Source organism: Mizuhopecten yessoensis, unplaced genomic scaffold (assembly GCF_002113885.1).
Source record: "Mizuhopecten yessoensis strain PY_sf001 unplaced genomic scaffold, ASM211388v2 scaffold716339, whole genome shotgun sequence".
Taxonomy (NCBI): Eukaryota; Metazoa; Mollusca; class Bivalvia; order Pectinida; family Pectinidae; genus Mizuhopecten; species Mizuhopecten yessoensis.
In genome coordinates, this window is record NW_018480067.1 from 931,001 (window position 1) to 956,120 (window position 25,120).

General features: G+C 34.4%; 1 protein-coding gene across 7 annotated transcripts in view; it reads right to left on the reverse strand.

The window, feature by feature from the left end:
* LOC110443316 (partitioning defective 3 homolog) overlaps positions 1–25,120 on the reverse strand; it is a 73,308-nt gene that overhangs the window by 9,851 nt on the left and 38,337 nt on the right. Inside the window, exons 9-20 of one of the 7 annotated variants that reach the window (XM_021487472.1) lie at positions 22,335–22,807; positions 21,848–21,987; positions 21,184–21,327; positions 16,329–16,529; positions 15,283–15,888; positions 14,107–14,294; positions 12,884–13,020; positions 12,254–12,298; positions 8,902–9,015; positions 7,700–7,951; positions 3,483–3,581; positions 215–362 (exon numbers count right to left, since the gene is read on the reverse strand). In XM_021487472.1, coding sequence (XP_021343147.1) covers positions 215–362; positions 3,483–3,581; positions 7,700–7,951; positions 8,902–9,015; positions 12,254–12,298; positions 12,884–13,020; positions 14,107–14,294; positions 15,283–15,888; positions 16,329–16,529; positions 21,184–21,327; positions 21,848–21,987; positions 22,335–22,807 — 2,547 coding nt within the window. Of the gene's footprint in view, positions 1–214; positions 363–3,482; positions 3,582–7,699; positions 7,952–8,901; positions 9,016–12,253; positions 12,299–12,883; positions 13,021–14,106; positions 14,295–15,282; positions 15,889–16,328; positions 16,569–21,183; positions 21,328–21,847; positions 21,988–22,334; positions 22,808–25,120 lie in introns of all 7 variants that reach the window. The other 6 variants (XM_021487475.1, XM_021487471.1, XM_021487474.1 and 3 more) reach the window with 6 other exon arrangements.

Sequence of the window (25,120 nt, forward strand, 5' to 3'; positions counted from 1 at the left end):
CAAAATCAGTAACCAACTTCTTATTTTATATATGTATACCTCTCCCTTCTATTATGGAGGGCCAACGCGCACCATAGAATATGTTTGTTGCCAACTGTGTTCATCCTACCGTATACGCCATCAAACTGAAGATCAATCATTATATATTAATGATCACATTATATTTCTATTTTCTATCTCTTAAGATTTTTAGATACAAATAATGGTTCCTAACCTGAAAATACCCTTGAAGATATTCCCTCCCTTTTTATCTTTGTTTTTCCGCCTGCCACCCTTTTTGTCATCACTTGTAGCATCACTGCTGACTGACGAACGCGCTGAGTTTGTCCGCCCCGAAATCTCGCCACTACTTTCCTCTTCCACTAGAAAAACAAAACAACACACATCAAAATTGTATGGAGCTAAGTACAGCACTCTGACAAATTCTACAGGAATCAGATTCTGTTTTCTTTTGACATACGATAAAAAAATCATAATGTTTCTCTTTTAGGAATGTTTTTTTTTAATATTTTTTTTTAATTAATATATATGATGTTTCCAAAAAGCTGGAGTCATGTAATAAATTCTTCAGGTATTTCAATGATCATTAATATGATAATGAAGAAAATACTGCAAAATGAATTTCTGTATTAATGAAACAAGTAATATATCTTATGCGTGACTGCTTTGAGAAAATTTTCATTCAGGATAATTGCATTGTAAATTTTAATTTCTTTCACATTCCAAACACGTAAAGGAATCACAAGTTTCTTTTCTTCGCAGATGAAAAAATATGAATTCGTTTTACATTGAGGATAAGAGATGATACAACACCGGTTTGTTAACACTACAGAGTCAGATGTTACATGCAGAAGTTGACCCAAAACAATCTCAATATCACGGTTTAAGTTTCAAATCAAACAAATTATAACACAACAGAGACATGCAAAATTATAACAAATTGTCTACAGTATGTGTTATTAAAAGTATTAATGGAAACACAACAGGATGGGCCACATTTCAAACACAAGGGTATTTAACATTTAATTTAGTGTTGAATCATGCAAATCAGAACCTAACACCATTTAATTATCGAAAACATGCACATAATTGGTTGATAACAACAGAAGTTTTCAGGTAGAGGAATTGTACCAGGAAGGACGTTACAATTAAGGTGGCTGTCAAAATTAGCCCATAACCAGCTAATACATGCATTGATTCTAAATGATTAAATCAAACTTATCCCCTTTATAATTATACTGTTCATTGTCTTCCTTGAGTATAGTTCAAGCCTTGTATAGCAATTTGAAAATACCAACCACCAAAACGGACTCTTTTATCAAGTGAAAGTAGAAGGAATAATTGATATATATGTTATAATGTGTAAGCTATACTATTTGTTGGAGGTTGTTATTTAATATTAATACTCTTCGTTATGAAAAAAATACAGAAGATCTGAGATCAATGTGAATACTGTGTCATAAGTTTAACCTAAAGAATTAGAGAATTATTTTTTCTGTGTCTTTTCTCTAAAACATTTGACATCCTTAAAAATCACAGCAGAATACTTTTCTGCGAGCCTTTTCTCCTATAACATCTGAAATCCTTAAAAGCAGAACACAATGTTTTTCTAATGCTTTCCCAGAACATCAAAAATCCTTAAATTCAGAAATGGACTTTACCATATTATCTAAAATCATGAAAAAGGAAGATTTGTGTGTGACTATGGTACTAGAGGACTCTGTCTGTGAGTCTAGTGCTGGGAAATACTGTCTGACACAACAAAGATCATGCAGGCTTCTACATCGATACAACATCTAATTCAGCATCCTTGGTGAAATCGAGTATCTCAGCATCCGGACCGAATCGACTGATATCACAAAACAATTCTTGCTTATGTGGACCTCATTATCAAATGGCACGTTTTACTATTTTATTACTGATGTGCATGTACTTTTGAATCACAATACTGAAAACAAGTTATTAGTCCATTTTCACTGAATAAAATGCAAGATTAATGTTTATTATTACCGATAAATGAAATAAATACAGGAAAGCAAGGAATAAATGGTTCTAAATAATACATTCTGTATTAACTGAAATTGTTATTGTGCCTTATACAAAATGTATATTACACACTAAAAATGTCAACCATATATCTTTAAATCAATCAATGTCCAAAATGACTTAACACCTCAATACATCTGTAAGATTTTTTAAAGAGATTTAAAACTTTTTTCTAAAGTTTGATATTTATTTAATTAATATGTGATTTGCGATAAGTAATTTCAACAAAATTAAAGGTAAGGACAAAATACTGCTACTGTCATATACAAATACTTTTACCCAAATTTATTAACTTTTTCATTCTTTTGTATAAGTAAGTTATCTACCAGGTAAATACATGGCTGAACCAAAAAAAAAGTTTATTAATTTTGAATAAAAGTACTTCTTTAAAACCTATTAAAATTAAATGCGATTTACATTTCTATGATATACTAGCTAGGATATATAAATCAAAGCATGATTGTGTTCACAACTACATGTAAATATGTATGCTTCTTGGTTATACTGTATTATATACCGCAATACTGTTTGATATCTTCAATCTTGCATTTCTCATGAACATGTGAAATAAATGGCACAACATCAGCATCAAGCAGGCCATATGGCATTCTGTGTTACACATATAGAGAATATCAAAGTTACTTTTCTCATTAGATTCGTTCAAAACAAACAGGGTCAGGAAAATTTCATTCTTGAAAAAACCCATCAAGATCTGTTTTAATTTGTGTTAGAATTAGTTTAACTAAAAGAACAGAAAAAATATTTTAAAATATGAAAACATTTGTGTTAGATTTTCTACTTGCATGGACAAATTCTATTGTGCCAATTAACTGTTGACTTGTGTCCCTATAGCACAGTACAACAGGATCTATCGTCCAATATCTGCTGTACTGTACGTCTATAGACTTGCACAAGTCAACAACCATAACTTGTTGTCAGTATACATCCAATCTGACCAGATGTCCGTGTCATGCTCTTAGGACAGATCTGATCTGTCAACCATCGCCAGCCAGCCAATCAGAATCATGGATTTTAGATGTTCAAAAGTACCATCCAATCAATGACTTTGATAATATCCAAAAATCTTTGTTCTGTTCTCCGAGCCATGGTAATTTAACTTGTCAAAACAAAAAATATTATATGTATATATTACATTTCTTTCAAACAAATGCATAATTTTATGTTGACGTTTAAATATATGGCTCATTGAATTTCATTTTTTTTTTTTTTTTACAGATTCAGATCTTCACAAACGACATTGACTTCAACTTCAGCTCAGATTGTTTGCAACAAGATGCTGCCGCCGTTACAATATAAACTCTGGTCCAAAAGCAGCGTGTCCAATTTGGAGGACAGATGGACAGACAGATGGACACATTACAACACACACCGTCAGACAGACAGACGCCGTGCACTGTAGGTTATAATGAGAGTACCATATCCCGAATATGTGAACCCCATACTGCCTTGTAGGGACAGAAGTGTGTGTCCGCCGTCGTGTGGGTGGCCTTCACTATTGCTATACATACCTTCCCCTGCGTGGTCAAAGACAATTACAAAACAAGAGGATCAGTGGTGTGGCTATACTGGCATATATATAATACATGTAATATTCACAGTATCAAACCCTTCTATTAAACCCCTGACTGATGTCATCTCCAGATAAAGTTTTTACGAATAGCTGATTTACCTGAAAAAGTTTAACTTTTCCTTGAATGAAAATGATCTATACCTTCAAATTAACACTCAAAATTGATCTACAAACCACTTGAAAATAATCATCAAGCCATGGAGTGTGGTACAATGTTAAACAAACAGTGATTGTTTTTAACATTACAGATTATGAATACCATTCATTAGAACATAGATCTATATTCATACTGAAACATTGAGAATCTTGATACCACAATTTCAGACCCTTAACATTAAAATTCAGAAAAATCAAATCCTACGAAATGTTATTATTTCCGATTCATACTGATTCTGATACAGGAATTTCAGATTGAATAGCATACTGCAGTCAGGGTTTTTATTATAGTTTTCTCAAATTGTGGCCCAACCACTTTGATACTGCGAAGATTACTTGATTAAAACAAGGAGTATATAATATGATTAAGTACATACATAGATACAGTGCTTATTTCTGGAAACATTACCGAATTAGTCACTTGACTGTATCAATGTAATTTTCTATAACACTGTAGAAAACTCGTTTATTAAACTCCTATACCTTAATGATACAAAATAAATCTGAACAGGTGCATTTCTTCTCCATTTTGGCAGCTATAAATATCGTAGATATTCGTTCAACAATTAAAAATTCAACTTAATTCTTTTCCAATAGCAAAATACTAGCCATACTATAAACAAAAGCAGAGGGGAGGAAACAGCTAAGAATTCATATTCAACTTTAGATTTAAGCTTACCAATAAATAATTTTGTATTCAATAATTTATTCAAAAATATTTTGCTAGCATTGTTTGTACAAACTGACAAACAATTATGAACAAGTCATTCCTATCCCCCCTCCCCCCAAACATTTGCCCAGATATCATGCTATTATTTGCTTTAAAAGACATATATTCAGATAAATATTTTCAACTTTTCATTCAGCCAGAGAAGCTAGATCAAACTGAGCTTTGAAACTAAATCTAAAATTATCATAGTTAACAGAAATAAGCAGCGATATGGTTAAACGTTGTTAACCCCAATTGTACCCTATATATTAAATATATAAACAGTTTTAATATGGTAATATTGGCTGTTAATTAGGACGGTCAACATCGCACACACATGAAAATAATGTATACAATGTATACAAAAAGTTCAATTTAATGTAAAAAACTAACAAATAAATAAAATATTTTAAAAAATCCAACATACATATACAAATGAAATGATTCTGTAACGTTTAAGACATGATGCCCAGATACCAAATCAACATGCATCCAAATTACCCAAAATATGTAAATGAAAAAGTTCATATCTAAAGGTCAGTAGGGGTCAACGGAAGGTCAGTTAACCAGGTGATATCTAAGTCTTGTTTGCATGAAAAAAGATACCCATGCACACCTTTGTAAACATCTCTCTCAAACCTCTTTATTTACATCACCTCTTGATTTTATGTGTATTTTTTGCATATGAAATTTTATATCATACGAAAATAAAGGCAAAAACTGTGTCCTTCTTATGAGTCAAAATGCAGGCTAATTGAAACGAAAGTGTAACAGACACTGGCACACACAGGTACAACTATCAAACAGTGAGAAGGTTCTTCATTCCTAGGTTAAACCTACAGACAATGGCTAGGTCTGAGGCACACACAGGTACAACTATCAAACAGTGAGAAGGTTCTTCATTCCTAGGTAAAACCTTCAGACAATGGCTAGGTCTGAGGCACACACCGTAACCGTAAAACAAGCATTCTCAATTATTATGTGTCCCTTACAACAGCATATTATTATTAGTCATGACACATTTATTTAATTATGGAATGACATAAAAAGATATGTTTTAGCCTTTTAAGTGTTATAACTTCGACCAGAATTAAAATGTTACAATCAATGACAGTTGGTCCATTGCAGTGACCCTAGATAGTACAGAAATGAAAGTGAAGAGACACACTGTCACGATATATCTAACAATCATTTGATATTTGACGTTTTTTTATAATTTTAAGTTTGGGAGTTATGGATAAGAGAGTTGTATGCAAACAGTGTTTTTGCAAGACATGGATGTTTTAGGCAAAATCAGGTTTAAATCACAATTTTAGACCCTTTTATGTATATAGCAAGCCTCTAACATTTTGAGGGCAAGAAGCCAGTTTAGGAGGTAATATACCCCCACATGGAGATAAAATGAAACCCTGTGCAAAATTCTGCTTTGACTTGATTAGACCTCATAAGGGACGTCCTTACCATGATTTAGTAGTGATGGGCTAACAAGAATACCAGATGAACATCAAGGTAGATGGACAAACATGGCTGAATAATCAAGTTTCACCAGTAAAGGACTTAAAAAAACTAGGCTGTATGTACCTTAGCTGGATTATTATGAAATAAGAGTCAGGGCAGGAAATCAGAAGTACCTTAATAAGGTATAGCAAAATCTGTAGTGGTTAGAGTCACTACAATCTTTTCTCGTTTGAAGTTAATGTTTGATTTATAAAGGAACACTTTTCTTAACATGTAAATAAATGGTGACCCTCCCTGTTCACAGCAAAATAAAAGGACTGAAAGGACTTAGTTACTTGAACATCCTACTGCACCAAATACACTGGAGATGTAATTCCTACACCACAAGAGCGTGGCATACTATCTACAGCTACACATGTATACAGGGCTATAAGGATAGTGTCTGTCACACCAGTCTAATGTCTGCTGTCACAACTCTACCTCAAGCTACACAATACACATGTATACAGGGCTATAACGATAGTGTCTGTCACACCAGTCTAATGTCTGCTGTCACAACACTACCTCAATCTACAGCTACACATGTATACAGGGCTATAACAGTAGTCTGTCACACCAGTCTAATGTCTGCTGTCACAACACTACCTCAATCTACAGCTACACATGTATACAGGGCTATAACGATAGTGTCTGTCACTCCAGTCTAATGTCTGCTGTCACAACTCTACCTCAATCTACACAATACACATGTATACAGGGCTATAACGATAGTGTCTGTCACTCCAGTCTAATGTCTGCTGTCACAACTCTACCTCGATCTACAGCTACACATGTATACAGGGCTATAACAGTAGTCTGTCACACCAGTCTAATGTCTGCTGTCACAACTCTACCTCAATCTACAGCTACACATGTATACAGGGCTATAACAGTAGTCTGTCACACCAGTCTAATGTCTGCTGTCACAACTCTACCTCAATCTACACAATACACATGTACATAAACCAGCTAGTAACGGTTCATCCTCAATTTACAATAGCAAGTTAATCAACTGTAACTTTCACGAGATAGTAACATGGAGGAGAACTTTCCCAAGACATGTTTTGTACACCGACAGGTTTCTATACAAATTATACGTTACATTTCGTACCCATGTAGATTTTGTAAGATTTGATTTCTACACCTTTAGCTTTCCATAATAGTTGTAGAATCATTTTATTCACTTACAAGTTCCCATGGCGATCATCCTAATATAATTTAAAACACTTAGGAGTTTCTATTGCGATCTTCATAGTATAATTTTATACACTTACAAGTTTCGATTGCGATCTTCGTAGTATCATTTTTAACCCTTACGAGTTACCATGGTGATCACCCTAGTATAATTTTATACACTTACGAGTTTCGATTGCGATCTTCGTAGTATCATTTTAAACACTTACGAGTTACCATGGTGATCACTCTAGTATAATTTTATACACTTACGAGTTTCGATTGCGATCTTCGTAGTATCATTTTTAACACTTACGAGTTACCATCGTGATCACCCTAGTATAATTTTATACACTTACGAGTTTCGATTGTGATCTTCGTAATATCATTTTTAACACTCACGAGTTTTCATCGCAATCGTCCAAGTATCTTTTTATACATTTATGAGTTTTCGTTGGGATCATCCTAGTATCATTTTAAACAAGACTTTCCATCTTGAATGTCCTATTATCATTTTATAGACTTACGAGTTTCCATAGTGGAATGTTCCACAGGATCATAAGACCTGTCCACTGCGGCCCTAAAGCTGTCGTTAGTTCCCCGTCCCCTTGCCATCATTGACCGCGGGACTACAGGAGTATCTTCCTCTTGACTAGGATCGTCCTCGTCACTGTCGGCAATCTCTCCGCTATCGTCCTGGTCACCTGGCCCAGCCATGGTCAGATTCTCAAGGGAACTGCATCGCTTTAAGTTTGAGCTGGACGTTGATTTCTGGGCAGCTACATGACAAAAAAACATCAGTTTTAATATGAGGGAAATTGTTGAAATGAACAATTCAAAAGGAATATTTTTTTTAAATGGAATTTTAATATAAAAGGTAAAAGTATTGTTGTAACATCACATTTTCATGATGATGGATCTCTTACTACCACAAACCTCTATAAACTCTAGTTCCTTGAAATATTCAAAAAAGTAAATCTGTGAGGTGAGAAATTGACCTAATTGCTTTATAAACATTGGTACAGGTGTGTGTATGTACATGTATAGATACATTTCACATGTGTTTTCAAATATATTGTATCATTTCAAAAACAGTTTTGATATTTCGAGGGCGTATCATTTCACTCCAGAATATCAAAAGAATTTTTTATTTAAAGCATAGCAAATCTGTTTTTTTTTCTTTTCTTCATGCGTTAAAAATCTGTTTATTCAAGACCTTAAATTATCACAACACAATATCTGTTTGCACAAAATCATTCCACATGCAATATGCTTTTTTAATTCTTTTGAATACATGAAATCAAGTAAAAAAGCCTTCAAGATTTGTAAAAATGGAGAAAAAAATGTGAATAGGGATATCTGATACACAAAAATATAGTGATAAAGTATTTACTTCTCAGAAACGTCCTTAAATGACCTTAGCTGTTTATAGGACATTTAACAAAATTAAACCAAACCAAACTACTTCTCAGAAGTACTTTGAAGACGATTCACTGAATGTATGTTGTCTATGTTAATTGTACCTGAAAGTTGTTTATCAAAACTGTAAAACTTCCCATTTCAAATTGAACTGAGTTATGTATTACATGTAGTATTACAATAGCAGACTATATATAAAGGATAAGGTTATGTAAGGTCCCAGTTCAGTATACTTCACATAAATTTCCGTGTGTATTAAGTAATCTCTATAGATTAACACTATAATGGTGTTTATAGTACAGATACATACGCCCTGTGTTTCCATACAGCTGTAGAGGGGGAATGTTAGGTTTCGAGCGACTGATGAGAGACTCGGCTGAGCCGACCCGTACCATACCTGGAGCTCGTCGCTGGTGACCTTGACCTAGATACATAGGGAAGGGTAGAGTGCAAGTGAGGTACATATGCATAATTAGGCCAGGTGAATATAAAGAACTGCCATACCATAGTCATACAGCTTGATACGGTATTGATTCTAATTAACAACACCACAGTCACAACCTTTTCTAGATTGGGAAGACAGTTTCTTTCTTATTTATATACATGTATACTCATTTATTTATATATTACTAAAACCTCATTATAATCCCGCTCATTCCATTTGCCACCTAGCTTACTGCCAACATATTTCAACGTCCTTTTTTTGTCTTTTTCTTTATTATTATATATATATATTATTTTTTTTTAGATATTTAAGGCATCTCGAAACAAGCTCCTACGAGCTTTCCAATGAAGGAAAATACTGTGAATACTATGAAAATATTCTATAGCTTCCCTCAATTTATTGCCAAACCCCTTTATAATGCCTAAATTTCTCCAGATAAATTGTGGCAGTATAACAAGGTCTTGCCATAACTCTAATCAACTTATTTTGATTTTGGTTCAAAAATCAGTTACAATGAATACAATTACAGCAAATGTTTCAAGTAAAAGAAATAAGTCTTGGTTCTATTTATACAACAATACAAATGAATATTGTCTGAAAATTGGGAATGGCGTGTGTATGTTACGGTGGTGTTTGTTTGGAATTAATACCGTATCGTACCAGGTTTCATACACTTGCAAGAAGAGGTCATTCCAAGAGTGTCAACTGAAATGCTGCATTGACACAAGAAACATATGAAAAGTTCATGCTCAGATATACAAGATGCAAAAGGTTGACCCAGCTTGTCATTTCCTGCTTTGGAATGAATTCAACTTGGAGGCAGCAAGTGCATGACAGTATTTAGTCAGTTGTAAACATGGAAAATAAGGAATTGGTAGTAACATATTACAGTAGATAACAATGCATTTTGCTAACTGAAATTACTTGTTTAAATATTATACCAAACATACAAGTTTTTTTGTTTTATTTCACTATTTTTATATCATTTCTAATAGAAAACAAAATTAAATTTTATCACAAATTTCGTAAAATATCTTGAAACCCGAAACGTATATGTAAGTTATTATAGTTTGTCTTATTACAATGTCAAAAGTAAAATCCACAGTCTCCAACCTCCGTTCAAACTTCTACATTAGAAATAAACAAAGGGCAATAACTCTGTATATAGATGGACCTCCGCACAAATTTCTGTATTAAAAATAAACAAAGGGCAATAACTCTGTATATAGATGGACGAAGGACCTGATTTTAGAACTCAACACTCTGCCATCCTGACAGGTACTTGAGTAAAGATTTTGGTAATTGTAGATAACCTAGTTTATCACTATATGACATATGTAAGGGTTAAATCAGAGTTACTTTTCAGGTCTGTCAAAGGACCCATTCCAACTAGTAAAGTACAATATTCACACTATGTACCGAAAATTTCCCCTTCCCCTAAAACCCCTGATAAAGCCCTGTATGCCCCTGGCAAAAGGGATGCACCAACAGATGGAGTGCAAACTAGTAGTCCTCTCCAGCAATAATGGTGAAGGACTAATAAAAACGTTACAGAAAACAATGAAAGAATGTTTGAAAAGAAATATAGTCTGTTTATATATTTGGCAGTTCTAAGTTTAATTTACCTTTTAGACATTTTATATCTATTACACACCTTCAACAGAACCCCCCCCCCCCCCCCACACTTATTCATGTTTCATTTACTGAAAAAAATATGATCAAATGGAGGGTATTTATTTAATACATTGTACAAGGTATATAGATATGTTTGAGCTTGAGTATTATCTTTGACTAGTTGTTATTGGTCAGTCGAAGCCATGTTTAGTTTTCTGTTCATTAATAATAATAAATAACAGTATATGAAGAAACATATAAAGCATTACCATATATGGTGTTAAGCTATCTTATTTCTGGAATTTATATGATAAGCATTAACTGACATGTTAAATTTTATGAAATTGTAATTAAAAGAAGCATGTTGATTAAAGATTAAATAGATAAATTAATAGGAAGTTAAGTTATAAAGTACACTATAATTGATTGTTAACAATTGAGATAGGAATCACATTATACAACATTTGATATCAAAACCTCACAGATATCACTGAGAAATTTTAAACTGAAATCCCCCCCCCCCATTTCAAAACTGTTTTCTTTGAACTTTTGTTATTGCCAAACAATTATTGATTTTAAAAACAAAATTTACAGATAATTTCTTCAGACTTCAGTAGACATTTTAGTGATTTGCTTTATTTTCATTATGAGGTATTTTATTCACCTCTACCATTGCAATGTTTTCATAAACAATGCATGTTCCCACGTCATAATCAGTACAGAAAAATTACATAAAGCAGGGATTAAAAATTAACAATGATTTGATGACGATTTAATCAATCACACAAACAATATACAGATTAATCAGTATTGAAATTTTGCTGAATCAAATGTAAGTTTTCAAAAAGTTAGATGTTAAATAAAAATATTAATCCCCATGACATCTAAAATTGTTGCTTTCATTTCTATATAAGTTGATATCATCATGTAATTATATGATAAACAAAAGAAGTCATATAACTACCCCGGTATTAAGAAAATTCAGCATAATTTCCTGAAATCAAATTAATTAAGTAAAATGCGTATGTAATTAAGTATTGTTGGAGGATTCTTAATGTACATTACCAAGAGTTGTGACAAAACCAGACAAAAACAGGATCATGTCGTAATCTATTTCACTTGTTTAAAAATTGTTCATGTGAAAGTTGAATTCATAATCAATGCTAAATCCAATTTACATGAAAGTAGATTTTACATGAAAGTAGATATACAAAATGTAAGTCATCTATAGTACTACAAATCAGTACATTTAAAAAAATAAAATCTTTATTTTTGAAATGACAAATTCAAATTCACATGGATTTGATATTATGAAATAAACAACTTGCATCCCAAATTTATATGGACCAAGAGCATGTTCATAATTCACTTTCTGTGTTAATTTAATACCGAAAGTGATCTATGCTTGTCAATAATTTGAGTTGACCAAAATCCACCTGTTTTTGTCAGTAGAAAATGCCAACTTGTGGTGGTACTGTGAGAGAAAGGAGGAGTATATAACTATCTGAAGAGGCCATGCTCCAATGGATATACTAGACAGAGTCAACTCCGACCACAGACTCAACGGCCAACAAACAATGGAGCTATAAAGGGGGGTTGCTACCTGCCACATGAAAGGAGGCTGAGCGACGGTTTTTTGTCTTTTCATCTGAAAACGAACACAGCACAATCGTCATGGACATAAAAGATGTGACTTATATTCAGAATGCACATACACTTGAGTGACAATGCAATCAGCATACATGGTAACCATGGTAATGGAATCAGCCTATATAAGTATGGTTGCTTTGGCAATATGATAAGCATGGTTGCTATGGTCAAGGAAAATTTTGTACGTGAACAGCATTGTTGCTTTGGTAATGTGACCAGCATAGTTGCTATGGTAATGTGACCAGCATAGTTGCTATGGTAATGTGAACAGCATGGTTGCTATGGTAGAATATATCTGGGAATGAAGCAACAGACAGAATACATGGTCCTTACTTAATATACGATGCTAAATTTGACAGATTAAGCTGTTTTAGAGGTAAGTAACAGATATCACTGCAATGAATATTTTGTACATTTATTTCTAGTCATGTTACTTATTAATTAATTTTATGATTATTTTATAAGGATGATTTTCAACAAAAGCAAAATAAATTCAAATATTTTTCCAAACCGATGAAATGATTAAAAAAAAAAGCTGTTATGTACATAAGGTGTCACTACAAACAGTAATTGCACCACATACCTTTCTGACTGTCCCGCAAGGTCTTGGCCCGTTGGTAATACTCGCTTCCCCGTGGGTCCTGATGGCCGCGCCTTTTTTCAGACATGCTCTGTCGTCCCATAGCATCCCGTGCAAATGGTTCTGTCACTAGGGGACTCCTGATATCACAGCAATTATGAGAGTGAAAGTAAAATATTACCTGCTAAAATCTGTTGCAACATTAATAATATTGAGTCTCGTTAACCAGGGACAATTAAACAAGATTGATCATACTTACATGGTGAGCAGTACAATTATAAATTAAGATTAAAAGTGCATTTTTATATTCCAATATAATAACTATTAATCGAAGAAAAAACAGGACCAAACTGGTCAAGGTTAGAACAAACATCCTGATGTGGGTCGTGGGTCGTAAGTAGATTGTAACATGACTTTTTGACGATACCCAGTAGTATTCACTAACGCTCAATCAAAGGGAGGTCAACACAAAGAATAATAAAGATGGAACAGCAACCTCTAGATTCTGTAGTTTATTTACTATAGCCTAGCCAGCCAGTTAGCGGTTAACAAAGTGCAAATCTCTTACTTTGTAGTAATCAAAAATAAATCTTTCAGTTTTTCCAAAGTTACACACTTTTTAAGAACACATGTGTTTGTTTTCTTAATGTCACATAATTTCATCACTTTTCAAAAACAATTCCACACTCTGAAATAGCTGTAATACTTGTTAAGGATTGTGAATTAACTCCAGATTAAGTGATTTTCGAGCCTATAGTTTTAAAATTAAACAATAATTAATGCATTGACAAAGCTAAGGTAATTCTAAATTACTGAATCATGCTTTGCAATCAAAAATTCTACAGACACAAAGTTTAGGTACAGTAAAACCTTGACATAATGCCCCTCGCTTTATTTGCCACCTTGTTTAACACCAGCATATTTCAATATCCCTTTTTCTTGTTTTCTTGTTTCCTTTATACACTTCCCTCAATTTATCGCCAAACCCCTTTGCCGATAAACGATAAATGATAAATGATATAACCAGGTCTTACAATGATTCTAATCAAATTATTTTTGTTTTGATTCAAAAATCAGTTACAATTAATGATTACAGCAGGAGGCAGAATAATGTTTATTGTACCTGCACAAAGTTGCTTATAACCTGAGGTTTGGTTTTAAAGCACTGTCAAAATCTCAACAGGCTTTTTATAGTTCTGGGTCATGGTCCGGCTTAGACTACTCACATGGGTTCCTCACTGGTGGTACTTGGATGGCGATCACCGGGTGCACTTGGATGACGGTTCCAGTCTGGGCCTCGTAGCCAGCTGGGTGGCTGTTCCCTCAAGTCTTCGGAGCTGCTGCTGTTGGAGTGAGGAGGGGACCCTCTTAGGATTCCCAGTGTTGAATGTGGACGCATCTTCATGTCGTAATTCTAGGTAAATTTATCAATAAAAATCAACAATATGGTCACTGTTACTTTTATTTTACTGAACACACATTGGCAACTGAAGGGTCCCTGTCCCACTGCTTTGTGTTTTTTCTATATACAGTTACCTCCCTTAAGTTCCGTTTGGATAGAACTGTAGCATGGTTGGGCTGTACACTTCCGTGGACCAATTTAAGTAGCTCAATCCGTTAGAGCAATGGTATTTCAAACTGAAGAGTAGCCCCACCTATTTTTTTTTTATATTCAAAACACTGTAGTCAATTATATTTTTATTATTTCTCCTAAAAGTGGTTTTATTTTCAAAATGATTTATCAAAGCTATAGTCATGCCAGAGAAAAAGGTTTCCAATACTTAGTTACTGTTTTCCAGTGGGGAAGTTCAGTCCCTTTTTGAATATATTCATCTTAAAATAATTACATGAAATGTTGGTCTAGATTTACCAGTAGATTTCAACTCTGGAGTATCAATTCTGATTAAAGAATCATTTCATGCAATGATAGTGACATTCCACCAGTTAGTTTCAGAGGAGATATCTTTTGAATGTTCTACCCTCTATAAGCCCTTATGGCCTGCCCCCAGTCCCCTAATGGGTCAGCCCCTTCTTGAGCATAGATTTTGACCCCACCAAAGATTAAGGCTGATGATTACCCCCAAAGTTTCACCAGATCCTGACCATCAGTTTCTGAGGAGGAGTTTTAAATATGTCTTTTTATACACAATGACAGATAAAAGTCAATCACAATTGGTCACCAAAGAAACTGAGAGGTTGGGTTAAAAGAGTGTATATTTATACAATAGTTTGCAATTCGTAATTGTTTTTGAAGTCCCTACTAAAACAGAATGCATAAATGGAAACATTACAAGGACAAAAAGCTACATAATACAATCTTATTTGCAATGATGTATGTACTGTGCATGTACTTGTTAGGTATTACCTTAACTGTTATGACATTGGTTGGTTGTTGATCTTACCTGCTTTTTACTGCCGGGGTCATCCTCGATCATCACTGCCTCCGTCCCCCGGGACCTGAGGGTGGGGGCACTCCGCTGGTGATTAGCTGCAGGAGACATTCCTGGTAAAAACATATTAGCACTATCATTGGTGGCCCGTGTGTATGACTCATTACGGAGCCCAACCCCTTCCACATCTTGCTCACTTGTAGCGCGTGTGTAAGAGTCATTTCGCAGGCCATTACCCCCGCTCATTAGCCGCTCCAAAGCAGAATTACGCGCCTTAGCACCATCTATATAATCCTTGATATTATTATTACTTTCTTTAGAGTTACTTCCCTTAGCACCTGACGTCCGATCACTTTCTGTTTCTACTTTACTTTCTTGACTATCATCACCACTAGTCCGTTGTTCATCAAATAACATGTAGTCTGTACTGTACTCCTGATAGGGAGACGGGGAGGGGGCCCCTATTCTCCGTGCAATCACAAGGTGTATATACCCTAATAGAGGACCGTCTTTCTGCATAGAGTTCCGTAATGTTTCCATAGCTTCAGTGTTAGATAGTCCATGTAACACATCACCATTCACTTCTAACAGTTGGTCATTGATTATTAGCCTTCCATCCTGTCAACAAACACACACATTGAACGGTATCAAAACCCATGATTCTTTACATCAGATACATAAATACTTATGAAAGGTGTATCCTATGCCAGGTTTCAATATTTATTGAAAAGGCAGAGCAGGAAGTTTTGCACATTATTTCTAATCATTTTGCACATTATTTCTAATCACAAAATAAACTAATTGATCATGTACATTGTATCATCTAGGAAGGTCACTGTGAAAAAAAATTGTACTGCAGATCAAATATTGTTGAAACAAATCAAGACAAATGGAATTAGCTGCAAAGCTTAATTCCTCTAAGCTAAAAACAAATATCACTGAAAAGTAGGCTTAATAACATAAGAAAATTTATTCTGCTTCAAAGCCTAATTCCTCTAAGCTAAAAACAAAATCATCAACCGGAAACTTAATGACAAGAATTAGTTTATTTCTTTTACCTTTGAAGCAGCCCCTCCATGTATCACAGCCTTGATGAAGATGCCCAGATCCCTTTGCCCATGCTCAGTGGTCTGGGTCTTACCCTTGACACTGACCCCTAACCCCGCTGACCCTGATTCTTTGAGCGGAATGTCAAGGGTAAGGACCTCCTTGTTCCTCATTCCCACCAGTGTGCCGTCATCACCTGACTTTTCTGCAGGCTGCAAGACATTTTGTTTTTGGTTTTCTTTCTCATTATCCTGCAAACGCACAAGAAGATGACAAGAGGAGTCCAGGGAGAGTTCAAAGGTCAAGGTCGTCACACAAAACTATGGTTGTTAATGTTCTAGCTATGTTTTAGGCTTGAATACTTCATATGACATGGAATAAATGTATGCCTCATTATAATTGATTAAACTGAACTAAATCTTGATATCTAACACTATTTGAAAAGAATGAAAATATTTTGTCAAAGTGTGATTTCAAAAAAAGAAATTATGCATGAAATTGCTCTGTATGACATTAGTAGTCAAATTAAGACCAGTGCAGTTACATATACACTGTATGACTCTACATTGTACTTGAATCTATATATCTATATATAAAAGGTACCATTTTAAAGGCAATTTTTATTTTCAGTAATAAATACCACTTTTACTGTAAAAAATATAGTGCATTATGTTATATGATGTGATCAGTGACAAATGAAGTATTCTAAGCCTCACTACAATACACAGATAATACTTACCAACACATATTGATTATAAACAGATACTGCAGGTCCTCAGACATGACTTGTACAGGGAGATCTGGCCAGTGATCATTACATTAGTATTATATAGTATAAACGCAACACCCATTAAAGAAGTCAGCAAAATGTGGCAATGGCCTCATTTTTCAGTTTTAAATATTCCTATAAAAATGATCTTGAGCAAAAATTGGTTTAGGGGTTGGAGAGGTAAGGTGTTATGACAAAGTTTAGCTCAGGGATTAGATTATTGATTATTTAATCCTGGGATTAACTTATTATGAGGTCAAATTATCAAGGGAAAGTGTGTGATTGTATGTAACCTCAAACTTAACGACACATACATCAATTGAAACTTCAAATTTTTGGTGTAGAATTATTCATCTGTTTATGTTTTATACCCGTACATTGTATTTGTGAAAATCAGTCCAGGAACCCTTTTAAAAATATACATGTCTTAACTTATAAAAATACAATAAATAAATAAATAAAGATGTGAGATTACTGGCAGATCAGTCCCTGTACATAGTCATTACAACAGGATCATTAATACATACACTGAACCTGGTTAACACTGCACACAGTAGAACCTCAATATCTGTATATTGGTGAGTTCAATATAAATACAGTGTAAGTGCGAAAATGTTCATGGTGACAAAATTTATTTATCAAACATATTTTTTTTTTGCATTTTAATTTTCAATCCATTCGAAATAATTGTCCAACTAATACTTGAACAAACTGGGAAATGTTCACCTTTTTTTTGCCTTTTATGATGAGGGCAAATTTATCAATACAGCGAGCATAAGTACGCAACATAATATGCATAGTAATTAAATGTGGAGGCGAAATTAACATTAGGCGAAAATTGATTTCATGGACGAGGGGTGAAAGTTTGACTCGGTTGAAAATCTCCCGTCATACTGTATGCAAAAGTTAAGTATAGTACTATACAGATTTACGAATATATATTATACTCGCATTTTAAATAGGATGGTTTATTTCCAAGTTTGAACATCTTTACTATATTCCAATATTACTATGAAGTATCTAAACAATGTTATTTACTTTGTATTTCATGATTTCAAATTCTACGAAACACAATCACAAAAACAAGGATTCATGAAAATCAAGTTCGTACATATGATATATTTCAGTATAATGAAGTTCTACTTGACAGTGAAACATGATTACAATGAACGCCAGGAGTCCCTTCGGACACACAATTATGAATGTTATAATCAACAATTGTGTATATTGTAAACATGTCTGGCTGTACATATTAAACAAACATTTTACACAACATCTACGACACAGGAGCACTATTAATGTACACAAGGTTTATACAACAAATACATATCCACTAATTTACAAGTCAGGGGTGTACAATTCCAATTCTGATGCAATAATAAAACATGCAGCTTAATCTTACAAAAAAAGAACTTGCTAGCTTCACAGTCAGTTATTTGTTCATTACTGACTATTAAACAGGTGACTTGTTCGGTCACAAAATGTTTTAGCTACAGTGGAAGTACAGTCCAACATCAGAAACTGCACCGGGTTACAGGTAACTAGATCACAAAATGTACAAGCTCCCGACGTCAAACTAGTCAGGGCTAGAAATTTATTTTCAAAACCACTTGTCAGTCAAGTTAAAAATTTCAAATTCAACTAATCTGTTTGCAAATTCCACTATCCCAATATTATTCGTGATGATAAGTTATATCAATTTTATAACTAGTCAATCGGGCTAGCTGCTTTTAAAACTAGTCCAGCTGGCAATTTCACCTGTCTCAGACTATAGTGGGCTAGCCTTATTTCTAGCTCTGCTAGTAGAAGAGTACAGTCCTGACAAGTAGGTTAAGTTGTTATCATTAGCCACAGTGAAGCAAACATCACCCCACATCATGCAAAAGGAAGCTTATTTCTAAATTGAAATTTATCAATAATCAAACTCATGAAAATTAATGTTGATTTTAATGAAAATAATCCTGGCATACATAAACTTCATTAAACTTTGACACAATGAACAGTCAAATCTCCACTTGTTTTATTATAACTGATATGAAAATAGATGCATATGAAAAATAAATGAAAAATGTATAAAAAAAAAATTGAACTAAAAATGTTATATATGGTGAATTTAGTTTAACTAATGAGGATGAAGATTTTTAACTTGATGGTTCATACTTCAAATGAAAGATGAAAAAACAAAACTTTACTTAGACAGGGAAAAAACATTAACTCAAGACATGATTACAATGAAAAGCAGAAATAACACAGAACAAATGGAAATTAGAAGTTTTGAAAGTAAAGGGAAACAACCAAGGAGAGCGGTTCAAGGAACACGATACAAATGATAAGGTTTGTACAAAAAACAACCTTTTTAAAGTCGTAAAAATAATACAACATTCAAAACAGAAGTAACTTGTTTTATCATGCAGAAAGAAAGAAGTTTTGCTTTTGAAGTCGGTAGTCACTGGCTGAATATAAACCAGGGCTTGAACATAATTCAAGGCTTCTAATCTAAATCTTTTATACTAGGCCACTAATTCTAAGAGCATAAAACGAAAATGAACAAAAGGAAATCCACAAGAAGAAAATGAAAATACACTACTCAGCAACTGAAGGAATATTTCTGATGAAAAAATAAACAGAATAAATGAAAGATACTACCTACATTCTCTACAGCTTCAGGCAAATGAAAACTATTTCAGACCAATACTGAATAATGTTACAACCACAAAATATAGCGTGCATATTGCTACAGATAGCAGTTATACATAAAACATCTACCGTGACAAACGCAAATAAGGTAGGTCAGTAAACAGCAGGGTTAGTGCCCACACAAAACTGTGGAGGGGGCGTGTCATAAACACAAGTGGGTGTGGCAAGTAACACAGTGAGTGCCAAGGAGGTGTGGCCGTCAACTGGAATCCTGGACAGACGGAAGTGTCATAGATCAGATTTGACCTTTGACACACGAATTTAGGGGCAACTTGTCATCTTCTTGGCTTCAACAGACAGTTGGTAAATGTGAGATAAGTGAATGTAAACAACAGAGAATAGCAAATAAAACAATAGAAAAATTGACAAAGTTCTTATCTAATAAAGATGTACCTATATATTACATATATAAATTACAGCAAATTACAGCAAGTTATCAAGAAATAATGGAAATAATGGATGACTCCACAGATTTATATGAAGATTTTTTATGAAAAATTCAATTCTTTAAATATTAATCAGTGTTAGTCTATAAGCAGTACATGTATGTAATAAAGAATTGAATAGTAGATATCTATACAAAATGTTATGTCAAAATCATTACTACTATGCAGGGACTTAAGCTTATGTAATTAAATATATCTTCTATTGAACTATTCTAATTCACTTGAACTTATTCAAGACATAAACAAAATTCATATTACTTATTAGATTTTATAAAAATCCAATTAAATAATTCAAATATTACTCCTTTACTGGTACTGGATGATCAAAGCTTTAAGATCACGCCGTCCTTCAAAGCAGCTAACATGCTGCAGCAGGTGCTATGTAGTGGAGCATGCTTCCCATTCTGTCCATGTACCAAATTGTAACAAGAGATCCATATTCTTAATCACCTACCTGTCACCTTTTTCTTTTTTCTTTTTCCCCCCAGATTACTTTTAAACATTTTAGCAACTATGACCTTGAGAAAGATACAGTGGATCAAAATAAATTCATCTTTTTGAACACTTGATGTTTTTTTCCCCAAAAGGTTCAGGAAAATATACATAGTTTTGATATATATGCATGGTCAAGCAGAAAAAAGAGAGTAGTTTTTACATACCAGTATTTGACCTCTGTGAGCTTGATACTTGGTCAAAATAACTTATTTGAACATTCCAAATAGCCCTGTTCCATAGCAAGCTGTACAACAAATATCCTGACTCTAGGTCTTGCTTTGGTAGAAACATTATTTTTTGGCCTTATAATTACCTTTAAGTACTCAGAAGTTGTTAAAGGAAGTTATGAAGACGTATAGACGGATGCTGCACAACTACATTATCCCACAGAAACATTGTATCAGCTGAGCCTAAAAATACCATGTGATCCTGAATGGCACCTTTACTAGACATACATACCAGTTTCCGAGGAACACGGAATCTCTCGTCCTGTTCTAATTCCTGCCTCGACACAACAATTTGGACAAGACTGCCTGGGTCACAACTTTTTAGTCGCGCCACTGCCTCAGACTGGGTCTTCCCGGTCATGTCCTCCCCATTCACCTGTACACAAACAGAACAGCTACAGGCACATGCTTCCTTACATATTATACCTGTAGGACCAATATTGAAACAGACTTTATCATCATTCCTCCCAATCAGCTAAAAGCTAATCATTACTACTGGTACTGTCTGACTCATGGATCTTAGAAGATCGTAGAAGTTGCATTTTAACAAACTTGAACCCGATGACCTTGAAAGTTGGTGAAAGTCCTTTTTTTAATTATTTTTATTTCCCTTCATCTCAGAAATGTACAGGAGAACTATAACCAGGGTGTATAACTACAAATTTCGAGAACTAGCCATCAAAAAATTATTATCCCCCATTTTATTTAGATGAAATGTGGATGATAATTTAGCCCTTTTTCAGGGTCTTGAGCAGATTTAAGGCAAAATTATATATCTCTCTCTCTCTCTCATTTTTACTTTTGATATTTATATTAATGTCCATGTAACAAATGATCCGCCCATTTTACAATTTTATTGAAAGTGTATGGAATTCTCCAACACTGAGAACTGATACCTCTAAAAGCCTGTCACCAGCCTTGAGCCGCCCATCTGTAATAGCTGCTCCCTTTGGGAGTATGTTTTTGATGTAGATAGGCGAGTCCCCACCGGCAGGGTTGTCTCGAGTCGTCACACTGAACCCCAGCCCCTGGGGACCTACAAGATAAACACAACATGTGACAGGTCAGTTATCAAAATTTAACAGCTGCTTAATATGTGCTTTTAGACATACTGCACTTGGTACTGGCAACACATAGAACTTTTGTTGATTTATGTCAGCAGAAATAAAAAAAATCAGTTTCTGATTCAGTATGATTATTGATAGTAAATAACAATACTCTTTAACAAAATAACTGATGCCATAAACATTAAAAGCATAGGAATCTGCACCCTTGCAATTATAGCTATATCTTTTTTCAAAGATATTTCATATCAAAAAATCTTCTTTTTTTTTTCAATATGGAGATATTTTAAGAAATGTATATGAGGTAAATTGCACTGACCTTTAGTGAGTTCAATGGCAATTTTCTTGCCAATCCTCTTAGTATTGGTTGGAGCCTTGATAGATGAAACAGTTATCTCAGGATTTGCTGATAACGAGGTCTTTGGACTCCTAGTTGGAGGGGCTGGCGGTACTTTACGGATGGGGGACAGAGGGTTAACATAATGGCCTGATCTTATAGGCTCCCTGAAGGTACGCTGTGAGAGAGGAGACTTCCCATCCTGCGTGTCCGGACTATTGCCCTGTACAGATCCTGTGGGAGTACTTGTGATCTCTGGGCTAAGGGGAGATAACTGGTCCACTAAATCCAGCTTGTTTGTAATGGGGAGAGTAAGAGGAGAGGGCTTCACAGGTGTGTGGCTCCTAGGTTTAGGGGCAACAGGGGGAGGGTTCTTTGGTAAAGAAGGTTTCTTCTTCACCACAAGCAACTGTATTTCTGATGTGGTCATAGCCTTGCGGAATATTTCTTGAGCTCTGAAATGATACAAGTTTATACCTGATTATACCATCATTTCTTACCTCTGTTCCTAATATGTTATGCCGTACTATACAGCTATCATGTAATTAACAAAACATTTCAATAGGAAATTTGATACACAAAAATACACACAAATTGAAAATTCGGTCAACTGACATAATAATTTTAATTTCTTTCACATGTGATAATATAAATGTATAATAATACTACATGTATCTGGCATATTAAACCTGACTTTTGTTCAATAAGAGTTATCTCCCTTAAGACTTTCTTTAATCAGTGTATCCATTGCATAATAGTACCAATCACAATATTATACACTTTTCTTGTGGAACTCTTGCGCAAAGAAGGTTATATATAGTGTGGTATCATAAACTGTATATTGTCTGAAAAAGAAATAATTCGCTCATCTTATTGTATCTGATTTTGTCGATGTCCATTCCGGGGTACCCCAGCGGTCAGTTTTGGGACCCAGTTTATTTCTTTACTTTATAAACGATATCCCTGTGGGTCTAAATGCTACCATTCGTTTATTTGCAGATGACACTATTGCATATCTAGTTATCAAGTCAAACAGTGATGCTGAAACACTTCAAAATGATCTTGACAAACTAGCGCTCTTGGAAAATACATGGAAAATGATCTTCCACCCAAACAAATGCAATGTGTTGTCGGTGACTAAAAACAAAACTCCAATAGTCCATAATTATACTTTACATCATTATATGGACACATACTAGAACATCTTAGCCAGGCCAAGTATCTGGGTGTAACACTATCATCCGACCTTAAATGGGATTCACATATAAATACTATCTGCCCAAAAGCAAATTCTACGCTAGGCTTTTTAAGACGAAATCTTAAAATTGGCTCAACATCAGCCTAAGTACAGGCATACAAATCATTAGTTCGACCATTACTTGAGTATGCCTGTACAGTATGGGACCCTCACACCCAAACAAACATTGACAAGTTGGAAATGGTCCAGCGAAGGGCAGCGCACTATGTGCTCAATAAGCCAGGTACAACCATCGTACCTCCAGTGTGTCAGAAATGTTGGACCACCTAAAGCTGCACCCTCTAGCAGATAGACGTAGAGATGCTCGTCTGACCATGCTTCATAACATTGTAAACCAGATTAATCCCTACAGTTAGAAAATCCCGAACAAACCACCAGTTTTCGTATCAAATTCCCCACTCAAAAACCCAGACCAAAAAGGCATCATTCTTCCCTCGAACTATATCCGAGTGGAATAAACTCCCACCTGACATTATTTCAAGCCCCACAACGGAATTATTCAAATCAGCCCTCTACCGTCACTTTTCAAACGCAAATTAGACCATCTCTTATTTTTTAAAAACAATCTCTTTCCATGTTTCACTCCTCGTCTGACATTTTATCTTCAAATTGTTGAAGTTGGTCAGTACCATTTAGAAGTAGAAGTAGAAGTATAACTTATTTTGCTTTAAATGATCACATCATTCTTGCACCAGTTGTCCACTTCTTAGCGTGTTTAATAGGTAGTTAGAAAAATGTATCCAAAAACGTTTTTGAAACACACCTGAACATTTAAAAATATGTTTGTTTCTCTAGTGTAAAGATGATCATTTTGAACCCTTGAACATTTAGTTAGTTTTGAATTCAAAATATTTTGAAAATATATTCCAAGTAGGATTTTAGTTATTAAACGTTATTGCAAGAGATATTAAATCAAATGGAGATACAGAAATGTTCCTTTGTGTGAGCCCTGTTAAACAAACACCAGATTAATAGTGTTGCTGTATACAAACTACAATTAACAAAGAAATATCTATACGAAAGTGAAGCATCCAACTTAAGGTTTTGAACGCAGCACTTTGTAAATGACTTTGCTCATACAAATAAAATGTGGCCCCAGAAAATTAACTTTGGCGAAAGTTTTGGCACAAGAATGCTTAAAGCTGGTGTGAACCTTGACTTGATAAAGTTTTGAACAAACTGATAGTTAAGTTAATCAGAAGATTAACTGAGTTGACTTGTTTACCAGAGCACAGGACATATGGAGAGGCTGTCCCATACCACTCAACAGCCCCACTCATCAGTAAACAGTTGTCTGATAAAACACAACAACTACACGTAAATTATCTCCCCTTGTTCACTTTAATGAGTCGGACATGATAAGGTAAGTAATCTATTTGTGTTGTAAACTTCACAAGCAGCCTCCACAGAAAACTGATATAGCTGGCAGGGCCCTATCTCTCGCCAATGTTATTTTTTCTGATGACTTACGCTGTTGGAAGCCCTGAAACATGTTTAATTTTAGCCCGCA